Source organism: Salvelinus sp. IW2-2015, linkage group LG27, assembly GCF_002910315.2.
Source record: "Salvelinus sp. IW2-2015 linkage group LG27, ASM291031v2, whole genome shotgun sequence".
Classification (NCBI taxonomy): Eukaryota; Metazoa; Chordata; class Actinopteri; order Salmoniformes; family Salmonidae; genus Salvelinus; species Salvelinus sp. IW2-2015.
In genome coordinates, this window is record NC_036867.1 from 16,329,564 (window position 1) to 16,348,936 (window position 19,373).

The 19,373-nt window shown below is 46.1% G+C and overlaps 1 protein-coding gene across 10 annotated transcripts in view; it reads left to right on the plus strand.

The window, feature by feature from the left end:
• Positions 1 to 19,373, plus strand: part of cacnb2a (calcium channel, voltage-dependent, beta 2a) — a 104,955-nt gene that overhangs the window by 76,602 nt on the left and 8,980 nt on the right. For 4 of the 10 annotated variants that reach the window (XM_023972620.2, XM_023972625.3, XM_023972627.2 and 1 more), the window contains 8 exons: positions 1,072 to 1,194; positions 1,360 to 1,496; positions 1,678 to 1,754; positions 2,275 to 2,414; positions 6,765 to 6,845; positions 7,492 to 7,550; positions 8,181 to 8,290; positions 10,775 to 10,929. In XM_023972620.2, the coding sequence (XP_023828388.1) occupies positions 1,072 to 1,194; positions 1,360 to 1,496; positions 1,678 to 1,754; positions 2,275 to 2,414; positions 6,765 to 6,845; positions 7,492 to 7,550; positions 8,181 to 8,290; positions 10,775 to 10,929 (882 nt within the window). Of the gene's footprint in view, positions 1 to 1,071; positions 1,195 to 1,359; positions 1,497 to 1,677; positions 1,755 to 2,274; positions 2,415 to 2,682; positions 2,703 to 6,764; positions 6,846 to 7,491; positions 7,551 to 8,180; positions 8,291 to 10,774; positions 10,930 to 19,373 lie in introns of all 10 variants that reach the window. The other 6 variants (XM_023972621.1, XM_070435426.1, XM_023972623.2 and 3 more) reach the window with 3 other exon arrangements.

A 19,373-nucleotide genomic window follows, 5' to 3' on the forward strand; every position in this document is an offset into this window, starting at 1 on the left:
TTGTTTTGTGTTGAGTAACCCAAGTACGCCCAGAAGGCTAGGTCTACTGAGTAGCCTAGGACTACCATGTTGATGTTTGTACATTTTGAACCATTTATTTTAGAGAACCACAATGGAAATACTTTGTCAAACGTTGTGTCGTCGATTATTTTAAACGCATTATCCACGCGTGGTCGTATTGTAATTGAACTTGTCAAAGAGATCTATCTATATATCTATCTATATAAAAATATAAACTAGGATTAGTCTTGTAATGATTCGACGGTTTCTTAACTGAACTTTGTTTTTGTCATGTGTTTCCTTCTGACTAACAATGAGCACACTGCACCTGTGCAAATGGTTGGTGGATAGAATCTGTACAATGGCTGGATCAATGTGTTCCATTTATAAAATCATCGTATGACCTCTTTCCCTCTGGCACAGCCATCCACCCTGTGTGTCCCAAATGGCCCCCTATTTAGTGCACTTCTTTTGACCAGACTGTCCTATAACCCCGTAGGGCTCTGGTCAAAAGTAGTGCACTAATATAGGGAATAGGGTGTCATTTTGGGACGTAGCCAGTACATTAACAGGCTCATTCATAAAGATAGAAGTGAGTGTGGGTGAGTCACAGCCTGCCTGCCAGGCAGCATCTCTGACTACAGTTATTTTTTACACCTCACACAATGGGGGGAGAAAATAGCCCCGCAAATAGCACTACTCTCTTCTCAGCTGGAGACGGTAATAAAAATATCACGGAGAATTCGATTCAGGGAACGAATCCATGGAGCTCAGCTTTGTCTCCTGATAAAGACTTCTGTGAAGTCAAAACGGTGTATTTGGGTGTTGGAATAATGCACTTGGGAGCAGCCTATTCCACGTGTGGGACTCTCATTTCCTATCTCAGTATAATGTTTTAGTTAGCACTGGTATGCTCAAGTTCAGGATGTGCATATCACCCTTCTTTTCTTCATCCTCAGCTTTTACTGCCCAAGACAAAGGTTTCAGCCTACAAGAGAAACCTGGCATTATATCATGTCTTATCTTGTGTAGCCAAAACTTTGCATCTCTTCGTTTTCTTTCTTTTGGCAGACTAAACCGGTTGCATTTGCTGTCCGCACAAATGTCAACTACTGCGCCACCAACGATGACGACGTCCCCGTGCCGGGCATGGCCATCTCCTTTGAGGCTAAAGACTTCCTCCACGTCAAAGAGGTCAGGGGTCACAGTACTATCAAATGGGGACGAGGCTGATGAGGTGGAGGAGAACGGGGGGAGAATGAGGATGAGGAGGAGGAGGAAGATGATGTTGATAACAATGATGACGAGCAGAAGGAGAACACAGATGGTATTAACCAGTTCATGTCCGTCCCCCTGTAGAAATTTAATAACGACTGGTGGATAGGGCGCCTGGTGAAGGAAGGCTGTGAAATCGGTTTCATCCCCAGTCCTGTGAAGATTGAGAACACTCGGGTACAACACGAGCACAGAGCCAAACAGGGCAAGTTCCATTCCGGGTACGTACCATTCCCCGCCCCCCCCACCTTACTGCAATCACCATGGAAACTAACATGCACCTCACCCAATCATTATTCTTGCATTGAGCCGACCCTTGAGATAGCCGACACTGTCATCCCGCAACACCTCAGATATACTGATATGAATTATATAGCTGATATGAATTATTTCTCTTTGCAGTAAATCGGGAGCAAACTCCTCCACCAGTTTAGGTGAAGTGGTTCCTAACTCGCGGAAATCCACCCCACCTTCCTCTGGTGAGTAGAGGAGGGCCTTGCGGCAGGCGTTTGGAGAAAGGTTGCCACGTTTTTCACTAACACAAACAAACTCTTTACTGTAATACTTGGGAGTTATTATCTAACCTCCAGCAACCTCTAAGAGGGCTTGAAATGGAAGCGTGATAGAAATAAGAGACGAGGGTGAGTTTCATTAGGAAGGTCATTATTTTGACCTTACTGCTGGCCTATCTTTTGTATACTTCAGGCATATTGTCCAATTGGTTGCTAAATCTACGCGATGTGGCCCTTTAGTGAAAATGTTAGAATGGTGTTTATGTCTTAGACACTGTGGCCTTAAATGTTTTCTTACCTTATGTGCTATTGTTTACTGTCATTGCTCACCCTAGTTTGTCTGTAAGTTGATTATGGTCTGTACAGTTTGTTTATGTGGTGGAATAACCTGTGTATCTATCCAGTGTTAGGTGTTCAATGTTACCCTTGTAGCCTCCTGTGTTTGCCTCTGTGTGATGGTGGCCTTGTGTTTTGTCCATGTGCGTAGCCGTTGACATAGATGCCACAGGCTTAGACCCCGAGGACAATGACCTTCCAGTCCACCTCCGCTCCCCTAAAGCCAGTCAGCCAAACACTGTCATGTCACCCACCCTAGCCAAAGAGAAACGAATGCCCTTCTTTAAGAAGGTAAACGTGGCATCTACGCCGGTATTTACTCTCGATCTCTCTCTGTCGGTCCGTCCGTTCCGCACAGCTACCCACGACAACTGCCTCACTGTGGCTTCTTCTCAGCATCACCCTGTCCACCGTCTGTCCGTTCCCCCCCGTTCTGTTTGTCCTCTGTGTCCCGCCCTAGTCCGTGTCTCTTCCCTCCCTCCGCTGGGCGTTCGAGCCATTAGCATGCATGTTGCCAGTTTCTTAACCCTCTCTCTCTCCTCTTCCGTCTGGGCCGTAGCTAAGCAGAAGCAGAAGTCGGTAAGTTATATTGCCGTGCGGCATGCACCAACCACCAGCAGGGCCTTGGGGGTCTGGGGGATGTGCATCGGTGATTTCTCTCTGCGGTGGTTGTGGTCGTTCCTGACACTCCCATCTAACTCACTGTCGTCGCTGTGGTCTCTCTGTGTGTGTGTGCGTGTGTGTACATGTGTGTGCATGCGTGATGCAGATTTAGTGGGAACTCAGTGTATTCAGCTATTAAACCAGAAGTGTATCTACAGTAGTGCTGTTGCGGTGATCGTATTAACGCCACACCGGCAGTCACGAGTCATGACCACAGTCAAATTCCACATGACCATTGAGTCACCATAATCTCCTGTTATTCACTCTGGACATGCTTTGGTAGTACCCAATTTGCTAGACCATCAGGTTCTAATGGTATTGAAACTCAGGGCTCTATTGTCCCTTCATCAGTTTCTAATGGCCTGGTACTCAGGGCTCTACTGTCCCTCTAACCACTCTGACATCAATGCAAATGCAATATAAAATCACATCAAACACACGTCATCAAAACAGTAGGACTCCAGTACTCTTAAAACTCACCTCACTGTGATGATCAATTTTGAAGAAAGAAGTTCAACAACGGGTTGAAACTGTGTAAAACACATATTTGAGCTTATGCATTGGCTTATAAGCCCGAGCCTGGGAAAAAAAAACTGAAAAAAAAACTGAATTAAAATAATGATTGTGCCGTTATAGAATACATAGCCTACCGTATTATACACATGGCGGAAAAACATAAAACAAAACTAATTTAAGATGTCTTTGGTCTAGCCTCTACTCCAAAATGAAACAAATCGCCTTTGAGTGTGGACTGTATTATTATGCATACTGGATGGACTGGTTACCTTTATGCTACGCTCCAAAATGTCTATCCATGAGTCTGGGAGAGAACCTATTTGGTTCATTGGTTGTGCACCTGTCGGGGCAGCGAGAGCATGCTTCTTAAACAGTGGTTGATGCTTGGAGAGAAGTAAGTGTTCTATTTACTTCTCAGCTGCTCATATTAATCATATGCGCTGCTATAAAACCGAAGTAGCCTACAAAACGCACCAGTGGGAAAGCACGCGGCCTCCATTCGCTATTCGAGTGCATACAGGTTCCATGTCTTTTTTCCCCTGCCTATTTGATAACGGGCCGTTCTAAATCGAAAGTAATTTTACCTATTAGCAAAAACGAGATTAAATTGAGAATAGTCTTGTCTGAATGGTGGAAATATGATCAGTTGATGAGAAAACGGCTGTGCAGCCTGAGGCAAGGAACAGAGCTCAAGCTTTTTTTTTGTTGCGACTTTCTCAAATCATCAATAGCCCATTGTAACGATGTGCGCTGAGCGTCGGGAAGCAAGTTCAGGGAGTGAGTGTTTAAATAAATAAACACAGCGTAATACAAACTAAGAAACACGAACGACGCACAGACATGACACAGAAACAATAACGCCTGGGGAAGGAACCAAAGGGAGTGACATATATAGATAGGGCAGGTAATCAAGGAGGTGATGGAGTCCAGGTGAGTGTCATAATCCGCTGACGCGCGTAACGATGGTGACAGGTGTGCGCCATAACGAGCAGCCTGGTGACCTAAGAGGCCGGAGAGGGAGCACACGTGACACCTATAATCACACCATGCCGCCCATGTACAGTACCAGTCAAAAGTTTGGACACACCTACTCATTCCAGGTTTTTTCTTTATTTTAACTATTTACTACATTGTAGAATAATAGTGGCGACATCAAAACTATGAAATAACACATATGGAATCATGTAGTAACCAAAATGTGTTCAACAAATCAAAATATTTTTTGGCTTGTATCGGAGGAGGCCTGGACATGCTAAATGTGTTAATTAATGGTAAATTACCTGTGACCGACATTTTGCATGACAATAACCTGCTGACAAAATGTCATGACTGCCACAGCCCTAATCTACAGTGACAGCTATTAGCATCCTTGTTGGTTTGGTTGTGAATCTTTATCACACAGCAACATGAATCAAGTGTGACCTCCATTAGAACAAATACAACAACTATTCTCACGTTAGTCTAATTATGAAACAACTTACATAAAAAACATTATTTTGTCAAGCACTGCCATATTAATACACAATTTCAGAGGCGTTATGGAAATCCCATAAGGGTTTTCTTGGCACATGATGGGTTGTGTGTGTGTCTGTGTGTGTGTGTCTGTGTGTGTGTAGGCCAACCTCATACACATAACCCACACACATACACACATTGCATACACAACAATAGTTCTCGGTCATTGTGTGCGCGCTCCATGTCTTGACTTGATGCAAAGCTTAGCAAACAGAAAACTCCTCTCCGTTCACATTTCATGTCCTTTCTTCTTGTAACATTATATTTATTCAGTTTTTAGTTTTCTTTTTACAATAATCAGATAAAGAGGTACAGTCTCATCTCCTTTCTAAGACCATACAACTACAACAGCAATGGAAACAATAGCCACCATTTTCCATCATCCAGCAGCATGCATATTTTAGTAACAATAATCCTGTAGCCTAGGCCAGCGAAATATGGCCTAAAATATTTCAGTGTCCTGACCGGTAGTGCTCCAGACTTGGATGCTCTGGCGTGCATCTAGCAGCACTTTCCCCGCTCTGATGTAATGAGAGTTCCCCAGGGACAGCCAGTGACGGCAGCAGATGTTAGCAGTTGAAGAAAAATGAAAGAGAGGGAGACGGAACGAGAGAGACAGATACAGGAAAAGGGAGAGCTAGAGAGAGAGAGAAGGGGGGGGGAAGAGATGAAGACATAGAAAGAGAGAGCGAGAGAGTTGGAAGGGGAGAGAGCGACAGACAGGAAGACGTTGCAAGGAGAGGCTAAGACACAAAAACAGGGTGAGATGGAACAACAACAACAAAAACAGCAAGAGCGGTAGATACTGTAGTTAGCAGTAATATTGAGTTGTGAAAAAAGGTAGTAGAGGTGTGACAGACTCAGTGCTATCACCTCTCTCTCGCTCTCTCTCTCTCTCTCTCTCTCTTCATCCATCTGTCATAGCTGTCTCCAGTAGTGCTCAGATCACGCACTGTCGCTCCTGCGGAGGAGAAAGCGCTTTCATTTTCCCTGCGAAGCGATGGCGTGTCAGTCCTGTCTGTCTGCCGGTGCGTTCTTCAGACATACTGCACCGTCACACGGCTGGAACTGTGACAGCACACACAGATGTGGCATTAGAGGTCTACTGCCTCACTGTCACACACACACACACACACACACACACACACACACACACACACACACACACACACACACACACACACACACACACACACACACACACCTGTCTCTTATACACATCTAGATGTGTATAAGAGACAGGCACTGAGCTCCCACTCTGTCGCTGTGTGACTGGGTTTCTCTGCTAGTTTGTTTCAGTTCTACCGTTTCCTACCGTTTTAGTTCTTTCATCCCTGTTCTGACTAACCAGTAGATAACAATTATGAAATGAGAGATTCTGCTCAGTATACCTTGACCTCCTCACAGATTTGGATTGTTGTTCTTATGTTAAGCTGCTTGTCAATTCATTACGGGGTCAGTGAATTCAGTTCAGAGATGATCTTAGTATTTGCTCTGTCTAGAGTATCATTCAGTATAACGTCTTACCATTTTATATTTATTCAAGTTGAAAACAAAACACCCCTATTTCTATGGACCAGAAAACCATGATGGATGAAGGGATGTACCAGTCCCAGATTGCCCCTTTAACTGGCACCCTTTATGTGTGTTGAGTGCAAACTGGGGCTCACAGTTAGAACAACTCATTTCATAGTTTGCCAAGTTCCTTTCAGTTCTAATAAATGGTATAGTGTGTTTTGCTTTTTCCCCTGGACTTAGTGTGTAATGTTGAGTGTGCATGCGTCCAAAATGCCGCCATTATTTCCTATTTAGCGCACTACTTTTGACCAAGGCGCTGGTCAAAAGTAGTGCACTATGTAGGGGGGTAGGGTGCCATTTGGGCTGCGGCCTCTGTATACTAATTCCCCTGGATGTGAAGCTGATGGGTTGTTTTCTGTCGCCGGGCAGACGGAACACATCCCTCCATACGACGTTGTGCCTTCCATGCGACCTGTGGTCCTGGTTGGACCGTCACTGAAGGGCTATGAGGTAACAGCATTGTTATTATAAGGGATTGTTATAAGTTGTTATGCAGTTGTTATAAGGGGTTATCACTGACACTACCACCCTCACCACTAGTACATTCTATTTAGATCACTACTTGTTAAGTTTGCCAAATCCGGTAACTTTCCCTAAATTACCAGGTTTCCCAGAAACCCAGGGAATCTTCCAAATGGGATTTCTGGAAAACCTGGACATTTTGGGGAAATGACCTGAATTCTGCAACCCTACTACTGGTACTAGCACCACTACTACACTCACTAATACGTTCTGTTTACACTAATTCCACTATTACTACTTGTTCTCATTGTGGACACATGGACACACCAACAGAGCTGAGCTTTGTCTCTGTGGTTCATGGGAGGCAGACAGGGGAGGGTCCTCTGGATCCCGATGAGAACAGGACACACTAAGCTGAGGAGGAGCACAGTTGTTTACAAGGGAAAGGCTAAAGTGCTCTCAGTCAATTCTGAAACAACAGTCTGTGCTGTGGGGCTCCCTCTCTCACCAACAGAGAGCTTGCTTCAATTCACCAACCAACCCACCCATGCAAACACACACACACAGTCTGTTTTCGAAATGATGGTAGTTCCTTAAATGTTCACTATGTTCTTATTGTCCCTTTTGCTTGCAGGTGACAGATATGATGCAAAAAGCACTGTTTGACTTTTTGAAACACCGATTTGAAGGGAGGTACGTGCTCTTCTTCCTTCCCCCTCTCTTTATCCCTGTTCAGTCTGCTCTGCCTGAGTCCTATAGGCTGGTATTTAGTTGTCCCGGGAGGTTTTGCCGAAGGAGTATGTAACAAGTTTGTTTGGCCTGGAGATGTGTGCTAGCCGTTGCTTTAAATAGGCCTTCTCCATGTCCTTAATAGGCCATAGTGGGCCCTAGTGCAGCGCAGGGTTCTCCTCAGCTCCTCTCCGTGCACCAGTCCCTGCCTGGGCTTCCTGGCCAGTCTCCCATCCACAGTAAATAAATGATGTTACAAAACTCATACTGTACTCATACTGTAAACTGTTTTATATTCTTCTCAGAGTGCAAGCCTTTTGATCATTAGCAAGATGTTGTACATATGGTATTTGAGTATAAGCATACTCACACCATCTCTGTCCTCGTCTACTAAACCTTCCTTAGAAGTCACAACTCTCCCCTCGTCATATGGTGATTTGGTTGCTGTCCCCTTTTTCTTTTGAATACAGTGCTCTTTCCAAGTGTTCCATTTTTTATTGATATTGATCATGAATCAAGGCTATTTGATTCAGAAATCAGAGCACGCTCTATTCTCTCTCTGACCAGTTCTTTTTTCCTCTGCCTTCCTATCAGAATATCAATCACTCGTGTCACGGCAGACATCTCTCTTGCCAAACGCTCCGTCCTCAACAACCCTAGTAAACACGCCATCATCGAGCGCTCCAACACACGCTCCAACCTTGGTAAGTTCTGGAAGTATGAGACCTCTGTGTTCCTCTAGTGCCCTTTGTATTTCAAGAGACTAATTGCATAGAGAAAAGGGAAGGAGTAAAAGATTAAACAAAGTCTTCTGATGTGTCCCAAATGGCATCCTATACCTCATACAGCAGTGGTGGGAAAAGTACTCAATTCTCATACTTGAGTAAAAGTAAAGATACCTTAAAAGAAAATGACTCAAGTAAAAGTGAAAGTGACTCAGTTAAGATACACCTGAGTAAGTCTAAAAGTATTTGGTTTTAAATATACTTAAGTATCAAAAGTAAAAGTACGAATAATAAAAAAAAAAATCCTTATATTAAGCAAACCAGACGGAAAGCCAGGGTCACACTCCAACACTCAGATATAATTTCAAAATAAAAGCATTTGTGTTTAGTGAGCCCGCCAGATCAGAGGCAGTAGGGATGACCAGGGATGTTCTCTTGATAAGTGTGCGAATTGGACCATTTTCTGTCCTGCTAAGCATTCAAAATGTAACGAGTAATTTTGGGTGTCAGGGAAAATGTATGGAGTAAAAAGTACATCATTCTCTTTAGGAATGTAGTGAAGTAAAAGTTGTCAAAAATATAAATAGTAAAATACAGATACCCAAAAAAACTACTTAAGTACTTTTCACCACTGCTATACACTATACAATCTTAGAAAAAAAGGTGCTATCTATAACCTAAAAGGGTTCTTCGTCTGTCCCCATAGGAGAACCCTTTGAAGAACCGTTGTTGTTTCCAGGTAGGACCCTTTTGATTCCAAGTAGAAATGTTTTGTGTTCCATGTAGAACCCTTTTCCACTGAAGGTTCTACATGGAACCCAAAATTGTTCTACCTGGAACCAAAAAGGGTTCTCCTATGGGGACAGCTGAATAACCCTTTTGGAACCCTTTTTACTAAGAGTGTAGTTCATTACTTTTGACCAGGGGACATATGGCTCCAGTCAAAAGTAGTGCACTATATAGGGAATAGGGTGCCACTTGGAAGAAAGCCTTGGAGATGGTTATAATGCAGACCTACAGATGTTGGAAGGGGACGCTTGACCTGTCTGGGGATGTGATTAAAAAGGGTTGTGTTTGGAACAAAAGATAGGGAAAGAGAGGAGAATCCAGAAGCCTGCTGCCAGATAACAAGGTCAAGAACCCAGCTGATTTTAACGGGCTTGATTAACAAGCTGCGGTTTAGAATGAAACAGATTCCTCAGCTATGACCTCACGGGGGTGGCCGGAGAGCCAACGGAACTATGGAAGCCACCGTACTAATCTTTGTATTGGATCACTGACATGAGCAACGGTGCTCTATAACTTTACTCCTGGGCCATGTCCCAAATGGAACCCTATTCCCTATTTAGAGCACTACTTTTCTGACGTGCCGGTTGCTCTGGCAGCGATGTCCCGGGGTAAAGCCCTTTCTGTGGAGCCTCAGACGGAGCGTGGATGGAAGCTAGTAGCACCTCCCTCCGTCTACCCCCACGCCCCCACTCATTTGTAAAGATACTTTAAGACTGGGCTACACTTAAAGCACTGCACAGCTCTGTACAGCCTCTGTGCTCCACTTTTGATGACAAGCTCTTTAACTGGAAGCCAATGCAACTGTATAATTATTTAATCACCTCAGGGACACAAGTGTTGACAGTGCGCTGAACCCTAACTCTGTCTCGATGGCAATAGATATGAAGACTTTTCTGAAAACAACAATTGTTCCCAATGTTGCTGAAGGTATTTCAGGAATCTCTTACAAGCAGACCCGTTACTTGAGTTAAGCGTTTATGTAATTGAGTTAGTGTGTCAAAAGTAATATTATACGGCCTATGTTGCATTCCAGTCACAGCTGATAGTTCCTGTTTGATTTCAGCCTAGATATCATCAAAACCCAGTGTTGTCAACAGGAAGCGTCTGATATGAAAAACATCGTCATAAAATGCATCCCAAATGGCACCCTATTATTCTCTTTATAGTGCACTGCTTTTGACCATGGCCCATAGAACTCTGGTCAAAAGTAGTGCACTATATATAGGGATAGAGAGCGATTTGGGATGCATCCATAATGTATTATAATCACCAGACACATCTGGACTCTCAGCTCAATTTCCGGCAACAAGTGTGTCTTAGTCATTGCAGCAGTGGATGTGCAAACACAAGTTTGTTTGAGCTTCTAATGAAATGTAATGAAGTGAAGTGTTGCTTGAGGGAGATTTCCTAGACTGTCTGTGAATTATGTTTATGACCTAACCACGTCTATCTGGGGGGAAAGTGCATTAGCTAATACATGTTCTCTCACTTTAAATGGGTTACTTCCATATTTCCACATGATCCTATAGCCATTCAGTTTTGATAATCTCTCCTTCTCTCGAAGCCGCATAACTGAAGGGCGGAATGAAAGCGGATTTATGGCTTGACTCTCGTTCTCTCTCCCTCACTCTCTGTCTCTCCAACCTTAATGCTGTCCCTCTCGTTCTCTCTTAGTAGCAGAAGTGCAAAGTGAGATAGAGCGTATCTTTGAGCTGGCCCGGACCTTGCAGCTGGTGGTTCTGGACGCAGACACCATCAACCACCCGGCCCAACTGGGAAAGACCTCCCTGGCCCCTATCATCGTCTACGTCAAAATCTCCTCTCCTAAGGTGAGGCCAAGCAAGGCAAATAAGTGGTAACTTACATCTAGTCTGGTTTCAGTCAGTCACCTTCGGTACACGGGAGGCTACTCGAAGAGAGAGGGCGGTACTTGTGTCTGCCTCAGTCAAGCACTGGCTTCCTCTCTTCATAGAATTCTTAAGGATGGGTCCGGTTCTACGTAGACTTTCGACACTGGGCTAGCTAAATGAGCTTTGCATGGCGTGCTAGCATAAACTAGGCTAGCTATAATAGCTATTACTGCCTCACCACTGTGGTGTTGCTGGGCTAGCTAGCCTAGCTTATGCTAAAAAGCTTCCTTGCTAACGTTGGCTAGCGTGCTTAACTTCCGTGAGTGAAACTTACTAGCTTTCCCCCAGCGTTACAGCAACCCCATTCCTATTTTAAGTGCCTGGAGTTGGAGGGAGTGACGGAAATGGGGTTTAAGTGCACCTCCGATATAGAAGCAGCCCTCTGAGCACTTGGCTGGGGTAACTCCCGGAGCGTGGGGCCAGGCATGTGTCTGAGTGACCAGTGCGCCCCTCCGCAAAAACATTACTGTGACAACAGTGCCCCCACGTTTGGCAGACGGCGTACTACGTCAGCCATTGCCAGAGCCCCCTGTGCTTATATAGGGGCCAGGCTTCATGCAGGCTATGCAGTCTCACAGAAGCACAACGTATGTTGGAAGCTTGTCCATGCTTAATGCTGCCGCCTCTGTTACCCCGCGTTCCACTGTGTTCACAGTGTTCAAGGGGTATATCAATCTCCCCAGGGTGAGAGTGACAAGTTGGGTCAGTGTGCTCATGGCTGGTTCATTACTGGGATTCATTGATTCCTGCCTGTAGCTCACTAGTCACTATGAGGTGTCTAGTGATGCAGGTTATAGGCTCTATAGGCGATTTCAGAGCTACCTGTTCAATTTCCAGCTAGGTTACAAGGCGTTTTGTCGCTAGTGCCTATGACTGGTTGGTAGGGTAACCTCCATGATAACGTTTTGTTCCCTGGGTCTATGTTTTATGTGTGCGGTCCAGCGCTGGGTGCCAGCCGGTTACTGAAACGCATCTTACCGCCTGAACCCGGTGAGGCTCGTTGTGACAACAGTGCCTTCATGTGGCACTGCCAATCGGGGTACGTCACTGATTGCCAGAGCCCGTGTACCCAGAGTGGGCCGGGCTTTAGGCAAACCTTGACACATAAACACTGTTTTTTTCAGCCAAGTTCCACAGTTTTGATGGGTGGAACGTTGACGGGTATGTGAGTTCAATGAAAAGTATTCCTTCTCCATGTTCAGACGCACGGTTGTCAAGAGTGGTGGAAATGGAAGAAGAACCAATTTCAGATGGGACTTCACGGGAGTGTCGCTGTCTGCTCCGACCAATGGCATGCATGCGCATTGTCGCCCTGGATCATGCGTCTGTGACGTCAGGGTACAGGCTACAATTTGTTGTGCATCCCCCCATGCGTCTCATCACGTCGACTGTTCCCGAAGCCTCAGTACCATTTTTTAGGGAGGAAATATCCTCCCGTCTCCAGAAGCAGGCAATCTGAGTGGTTCCTATGTCGAAGATCCGGGACTTCTAGTACAGCCGGTATTCCTGGTTTACGAAAACGGACGGGACTTTGCGTCCTATTCTCGAACTACGTGCCCTCAGCAAGCACCTCAGTCTACAAACTCAAAATGCTCACAATCCGATCGCTATTACATTGATTGGCTGGTGGCAGAGTATGCACATATTTTCCAACCGCTAGGCTAATAACCGCTCCTCGGTCACAGGGAAAAAAACTGCCGCTCCAAATTCGTTCCATTTATTAACCAACACCCGTCTACTATTGTGACCACCCGGACATACAATTTGGTTTTGAAGTATTGAAACCAAACCATATGATTTGAATGAAAACTATGTTAATTAACAGAATGAAAAGTGACTGTAAGAAGCGCTCATCATTTGAAATAGGCTACATTAAATTACATTACATTAAAAGGCATATAAACACTCTCTAACTAGGTCAAGAACCAGACAGGTAGCCTGACTTAAATACAAATGAAACGAAAAATACCTTATTAGGCTTAGTCTACAGTGCCTTTGAATTAATTTTTACAAACACGAGTTTGACCAGAATCTGGCATCAGGCTCACGCGATGGTGCCTGGAGATCAGTCCAGCAGCGGATAATACCCTCTCCGTGCTTGCAGAGCCACTGGGACTCTTCAGGCCACTCGTGCCAGGCTGGGCAGGGATGCAGAGTTGTTTTTAAAAATGTGTATAGGTAGGCCTAAATGTTTTTAGGCAAAAAACGGAAAGCTCCTTGAAAAAGATAATATGTCATGCCTATTGGGCCAAAATCTATTCTAGCCTATTGTATAGATAATATAACTTTTAAGAAGTCAGATTTTTTTGTTTCATTCCCTTCTGTTAGCATGTGCACATAGTAAGTACACCATCATGCTTTAGGGATAGGTGTCTTTTCGGATTCCACAATAATTATTTAGTTGTGAACACTACGTCACCGCACTACCTCTCTTGGTCTTGGTCCTCCTCATCTTTGTCACTTTGATTTTACACCTGTGTGTTTTATCATTTTCTTTATGAAAAGATTTAGCGAACTCCATGACAGTAGCTAAAGCAAGGGGCTATAGAAGCGCACAAATAGCCTACAATGCATGCTGGGCCGGGCATGCACTGAGCTCGTGAAGTGAACGGTACTGGAGTGAAATTGGAGCGGGGGGAGGCCGACGCTCCAGCCTTTGGGGAAACTTGCTCCACGCTCCAGTCAAATTGGGCACGCTCTGCTCACATACTCTGGCTGGTGGAGGCGGAGTCGAGGGGGAATTCAGTGTTATACACATCCATGCTACTGTCCCGTATTCAGTTCATGAGAAACCAGAAAAAGAGCTGTCTGACTCCATCTCAGCGCATTCCGTTTCTAGGTCTCAAGCTACTCACTCACGTATCACGCTTTACTATTAACACGGAGGGTGTCCAGGTTCCGGCTCTGCTTAGCCAAATTTCCTCTGTGTCACACATTTTTTTGCCAGTGCCTATGCCTACAGGGGATGATGGCTTCTGTGATGGAAGTCGTTCCAGTGTGGTTATGGTTGGGTCCCGCCACCTTTCAGTATTGAGTGCTAGCTACTCACCTGGATGCATCGCTCAGCCTAAGCCGGTCGCTTCGGGTATCCCTGTCAGGCCTACGGGCCATGGCCCAGTGGTGGGACCCTCTGCTGTTGTCAGGGGGCTCCCGTGGGCCGAGTTGTATCCCTGAAGGTGATCGCGACAGACACATCCCCTGAGGTTGCGGTGCGCTGTACGAAGGCAACTCGATTCGGGGGTTATGGATACTGGTGAAGTATCTGACGCTCAGGCGCTTTCCCCTGTTTTTGTCGGGCCGGGTTGTGCTGGTCAGAACCGACAATGTCCCTGGTTGCCTCAACTCGGGTGCAGATCTTTTATCCAGGTGGGACCTCCTCTCTCAGGAGTAGAGGCTGTCCCAGGTAAGGAAAATTTTCGGCAGGGCCGATGTCGATTTTTAGGCATTGTGAGAAAACGCGCAGTGACTTCTATTTTTCTCCATGAGGTACCCAGTGTCCCATTGGGAACGGACGCTCTGGCTCACCAGTGGCCTCGGACTCTCTTTTACGTATTTCCGCCAGAGGTTCTTATCCATCCCACGGTGAAGTAGGTGCGCCGGTACGGCTTACCTTTGATTCTTGTGGCTCCCCAGGCAGCCTTCTTTCGCAGAGATCATTAACCTTTTAGGCGGGGACCCGTGGAAACACCCGTTAGGCAGGCACCTGTTGTCCCAGGTGCACAGGCAGGTATGGTAAGCGATCCTATGGGCCTGACCCCTAAGAGGCCAATCTGATGGCTAGAGGTTTACCTCTGAATGTTATTGCTACCATTGAGTCTGCAAGGGCGCCCTCCATGAGAGGACTGTATGCGTATAAGTGGCAAGCATTTGAGCTCTGGTGCCAAGATAAAGGACTTTTCAGTGCTCTGTAAGGGACATCCTTATGTTTCTTCAGGTGCTTTTCAAGCATTCTCCACTTTAAAAGGGTACATGGCCTCTGGAGTCAGTGGATCTGAAGATACTCTCCTACAAAACCTCCCTGCTCATGGCTTTGGCCTAGGCTAAAAGTGCTGGGGACCTCTGTACACCCTTGCTGTACTCAGTTGGCCTCGGGCGTCCAAAAGCGGCCTTCGCCCCAAAAGTCATGGCTATGTCCTACAGATCCTATTTACCTTTTCGCCTCCTGCTATTGCAGGAGGAAGAGCAACAAAGGTTACATGCCCTGTGCCTGGTGTGAGTTTTACGCACGTAAATTAAATGGACCCGGGATATCCGGTCATGTGACCAACTTTTTGTCTGTTTTGCTAATCCAGCTCGCGGGAGGGCACTCTCTAAGCAGCGTCTCTGCCACTGTATTGTGGAGGCTATTGCCCTGGCATATAGCAGCAAGGGGCAAGGATTACCTACCGGTGTACGTGCCCAGTCCACCAGGGGTCTGGCAGCATCTTGGGCGTTGTTTAAAAGATTGACCATAGGAAATATTTGTGCTGCTGAGAGTTGGGCATCACCACATACTTTTGTGAGGTTTTATAGCTTGGATGTGACTGCTCCCAGAATAGAACACAGCGTGCTTACGCTTGGGACAGGGGAAAGTCATTAGACAGGGTGCCGTGTGCGCAATGCCCAGACTGCCGCATCTGGCGGGGTCAGGTTGGGGTGGTCTGCCATTTTTTTTTTTTTTTTTTTTTTTTTTACCTTTATTTAACCAGGTAGGCTAGTTGAGAACAAGTTCTCATTTGCAACTGCGACCTGGCCAAGATAAAGCATAGCAGTGTGAACAGACAACACAGAGTTACACATGGAGTAAACAATAAACAAGTCAATAACATGGTAGAAAAAAAGAGAATCTATAATCAATGTGTGCAAAAGGCATGAGGTAGGCAATAAACGAATAATTACAAATTTAGCAGATTAATACTGGAGTGATAAATCATCATGATCTGTGTGCAAGAAGAGATACTGGTGTGCAAAAGTAAAAGTAAATAAATAAAAGCAGAATGGGGGTGAGGTAGGTAAATTGGGTGGGTAGTTACAGATGGACTATGTACAGCTGCAGCGATCGGTTAGCTCTGATAGCAGATTTTTAAAGTTGTGAGGGAGATAAAAGTCTCCAACTTCAGAGATTTTTGCAATTCGTTCCAGTCGCAGGCAGCAGAGAACTGGAAGGAAAGGCGTCCAATTAGGTTTTAGCTTTAGGGATGATCAGTGAGATACACCTGCTGGACGCGTGCTGCGGTGGGTGTAGCCATCGTGACCAGTGAACTGAGATAAGGCGGCACTTTACCTAGCATAGCCTTGTAGATGACCTGGAGCCAGTGGGTCTGACGACGAACATGTAGCGAGGGCCAGCCGACTAGGGCATACAGGTCGCAGTGGTGGGTCGTATAAGGTGCTTTATAACAAAACGAATGGCACTGTGATAAACTGCATCCAGTTTGCTGAGTAGAGTGTTGGAAGCTATTTTGTAGATGACATCGCCGAAGTCGAGGATCGGTAGGATAGTCAGTTTTACTAGGGTAGTTTGGCGGCGTGAGTGAAGGAGGCTTTGTTGCGGAATAGAAAGCCGATTCTTGATTTGATTTTGGATTGAGATGTTTTGATATGAGTCTGGAAGGAGAGTTTGCAGTCTAGCCAGACACCTAGGTACTTATAGATGTCCACACATTCTAGGTCGGAACCGTCCGGTGGTGATGCTAGTCGGGCGTGCGGGTGCAGGCAGCGACGGTTGAAAAGCATGCATTTGGTTTTACTAGCGTTTAAGAGCAGTTGGAGGCCACGGAAGGAGTGTTGTATGGCATTGAAGCTCGTTTGGAGGTTAGATAGCACAGTGTCCAAGGAAGGGCCGGAAGTATATAGAATGGTGTCGTCTGCGTAGAGGTGGATCAGGGAATCGCCCGCAGCAAGAGCAACATCATTGATGTATACAGAGAAAAGAGTCGGCCCGAGAATTGAACCCTGTGGTACCCCCATAGAGACTGCCAGAGGACCGGACAACATGCCCTCCGATTTGACACACTGAACTCTGTCTGCAAAGTAGTTGGTGAACCAGGCAAGGCAGTCATTAGAAAAACCGAGGCTACTGAGTCTGCCGATAAGAATATGGTGATTGACAGAGTCGAAAGCCTTGGCCAGGTCGATGAAGACGCTGCACAGTAATGTCTTTTATCGATGGCGGTTATGATATCGTTTAGTACCTTGAGCGTGGCTGAGGTGCACCCGTGACCGGCTCGGAAACCGGATTGCACAGCGGAGAAGGTACGGTGGGATTCGAGATGGTCAGTGATCTGTTTTGTTGACTTGGCTTTCGAAGACCTTAGATAGGCAGGGCAGGATGGATATAGGTCTGTAACAGTTTGGGTCCAGGGTTCTCCCCCTTTGAAGAGGGGATGACCGCGGCAGCTTTCCAATCCTTGGGATCTCAGATGATACGAAGGAGAGGTTGAACAGGCTGGTAATAGGGGGTGCGACAATGGCGGCGGACAGTTTCAGAAATAGGGGGTCCAGATTGTCAAGCCCAGCTGATTGTATGGGTCCAGGTTTTCCAGCTCTTTCAGAACATCTGCTATCTGGATTTGGGTAAAGGAGAAGCTGGGGAGGCTTGGGCGAGTAGAGCAGCGGGGGCGGGCTGTTGGCCAAGGTTGGAGTCGCCAGGAGGAAGGCATGGCCAGCCATTGAGAAATGCTGTTGAAGTCTTCGATTATCACGATTTATCGGTGGTGACCGTGTTACCTAGCCTCAGTGCAGTGGGCAGCTGGGAGGAGGTGCTCTTGTTCTCCATGGACTTTACAGTATCCCAGAACTTTTTGGAGTTAGAGCTACAGGATGCGAATTTTCGTTGAAAAAGCTGGCCTTTGCTTCCTGACTGACTGCGTGTATTGGTTCCTGACTTCCCTGAACAGTTGCATATCGCGGGGCTCTTCGATGCTATTGCAGTTCGCCACAGGATGTTTTTGTGCTGGTCGAGGGCAGTCAGGTCTGGAGTGAACCAAGGGCTATATCTGTTCTTGGTTCTGCATTTTTTGAACGGAGCATGCTTGTCTAATATGGTGAGGAAGTAACATTTAAAGAATGACCAGGCATCCTCAACTGACGGGATGAGGTCAATATCCTTCCAGGGTACCCGGCCAGGTCGATTAGAAAGGCCTGCTCGCAGAAGTGTTTTAGGGAGCGTTTGACAGTGATGAGGGGTGGTCGTTTGACCGCGGACCCGTGGCGGATACAGGCAATGAGGCAGTGATCGCTGAGATCTTGATTGAAGACAGCAGAGGTGTATTTGGAGGGCAGGTTGGTCAGGATAATGTCTATTAGGGTGCCCATGTTTACGGATTTAGGGTTTTACCTGGTGGGTTCCTTTATGATTTGTGTGAGATTGAGGGCATCAAGCTTGGATTGTAGGACTGCCGGGTGTTAAGCATATCCCAGTTTAGGTCACCTAACAGAACAAACTCTGAAGCTAATGGGGAGCGATCAATTCACAGATGGTGTCCAGGGCAACAGCTGGGAGCTGAGGGGGTCGGTAGCAGGCGGCAACAGTGAGAGACTATTTTCTGGAGAGATTAATTTTTTAAAATTAGAAGTTCGAACTGTTTGGGCATAGACCTGGAAAGTATGACAGAACTTTGCAGGCTATCTCTGCAGTAAGATTGCAACTCCTCCCCTTGGCAGTTCTATCTTGACGGAAAGTGTTATAGTTGGTATGGAAATCTCAGAATTTTTGGTGGCCTTCCTAAGCCAGGATTCGGACACGGCAAGGACATCAGGATTGGCAGAGTGTGCTAAAACGGTGAGTAAGGCAAACTTAGGGAGCAGGCTTCTGATGTTGACATGCATGAGGCCAAGGCTTTTTCGATCACAGAAGTCAACAAATGAGGGTGACTGGGGACATGCAGGGCCTGGTTTACCTCCACATCACCCGAGGAACAGAGGAGTAGTAGGATGAGGGTGCGGCTAAAGGCTATCAAAAACTGGTCGCCTAGAGCGTTGGGGACAAAGAATAAAGGAGCAGATTTATGGGCGTGGTAGAATAGATTCTGGGCATAATGTGCAGACAGGGTATGGAGGGGCGCGGGTACAGCGGAGGCAAGCCCAGGCACTGGTGATGATAGAGAAGGTTGTATTCTGGACATGCTGGTCTCAATGGGTGAGGTCACCGCATGTGTGGGGGTGGGACAAAGGGAGTATCAGAGGTACGGAGAGTGGAACTACAGGGTCCATTGCAAACCAAAACAATGATAATGAAAACTAGCCTGAACAACAGTATGCAAGGCATATTGATATTTGAGAGAGACATACAATAAGGCATAAAGTGATTGCAGGTCTTGATTGGGAGAGCTAGCTAAAACAACAGGTAAGATAACAGCAGCAATAACAGGGTGCTAGTCTAA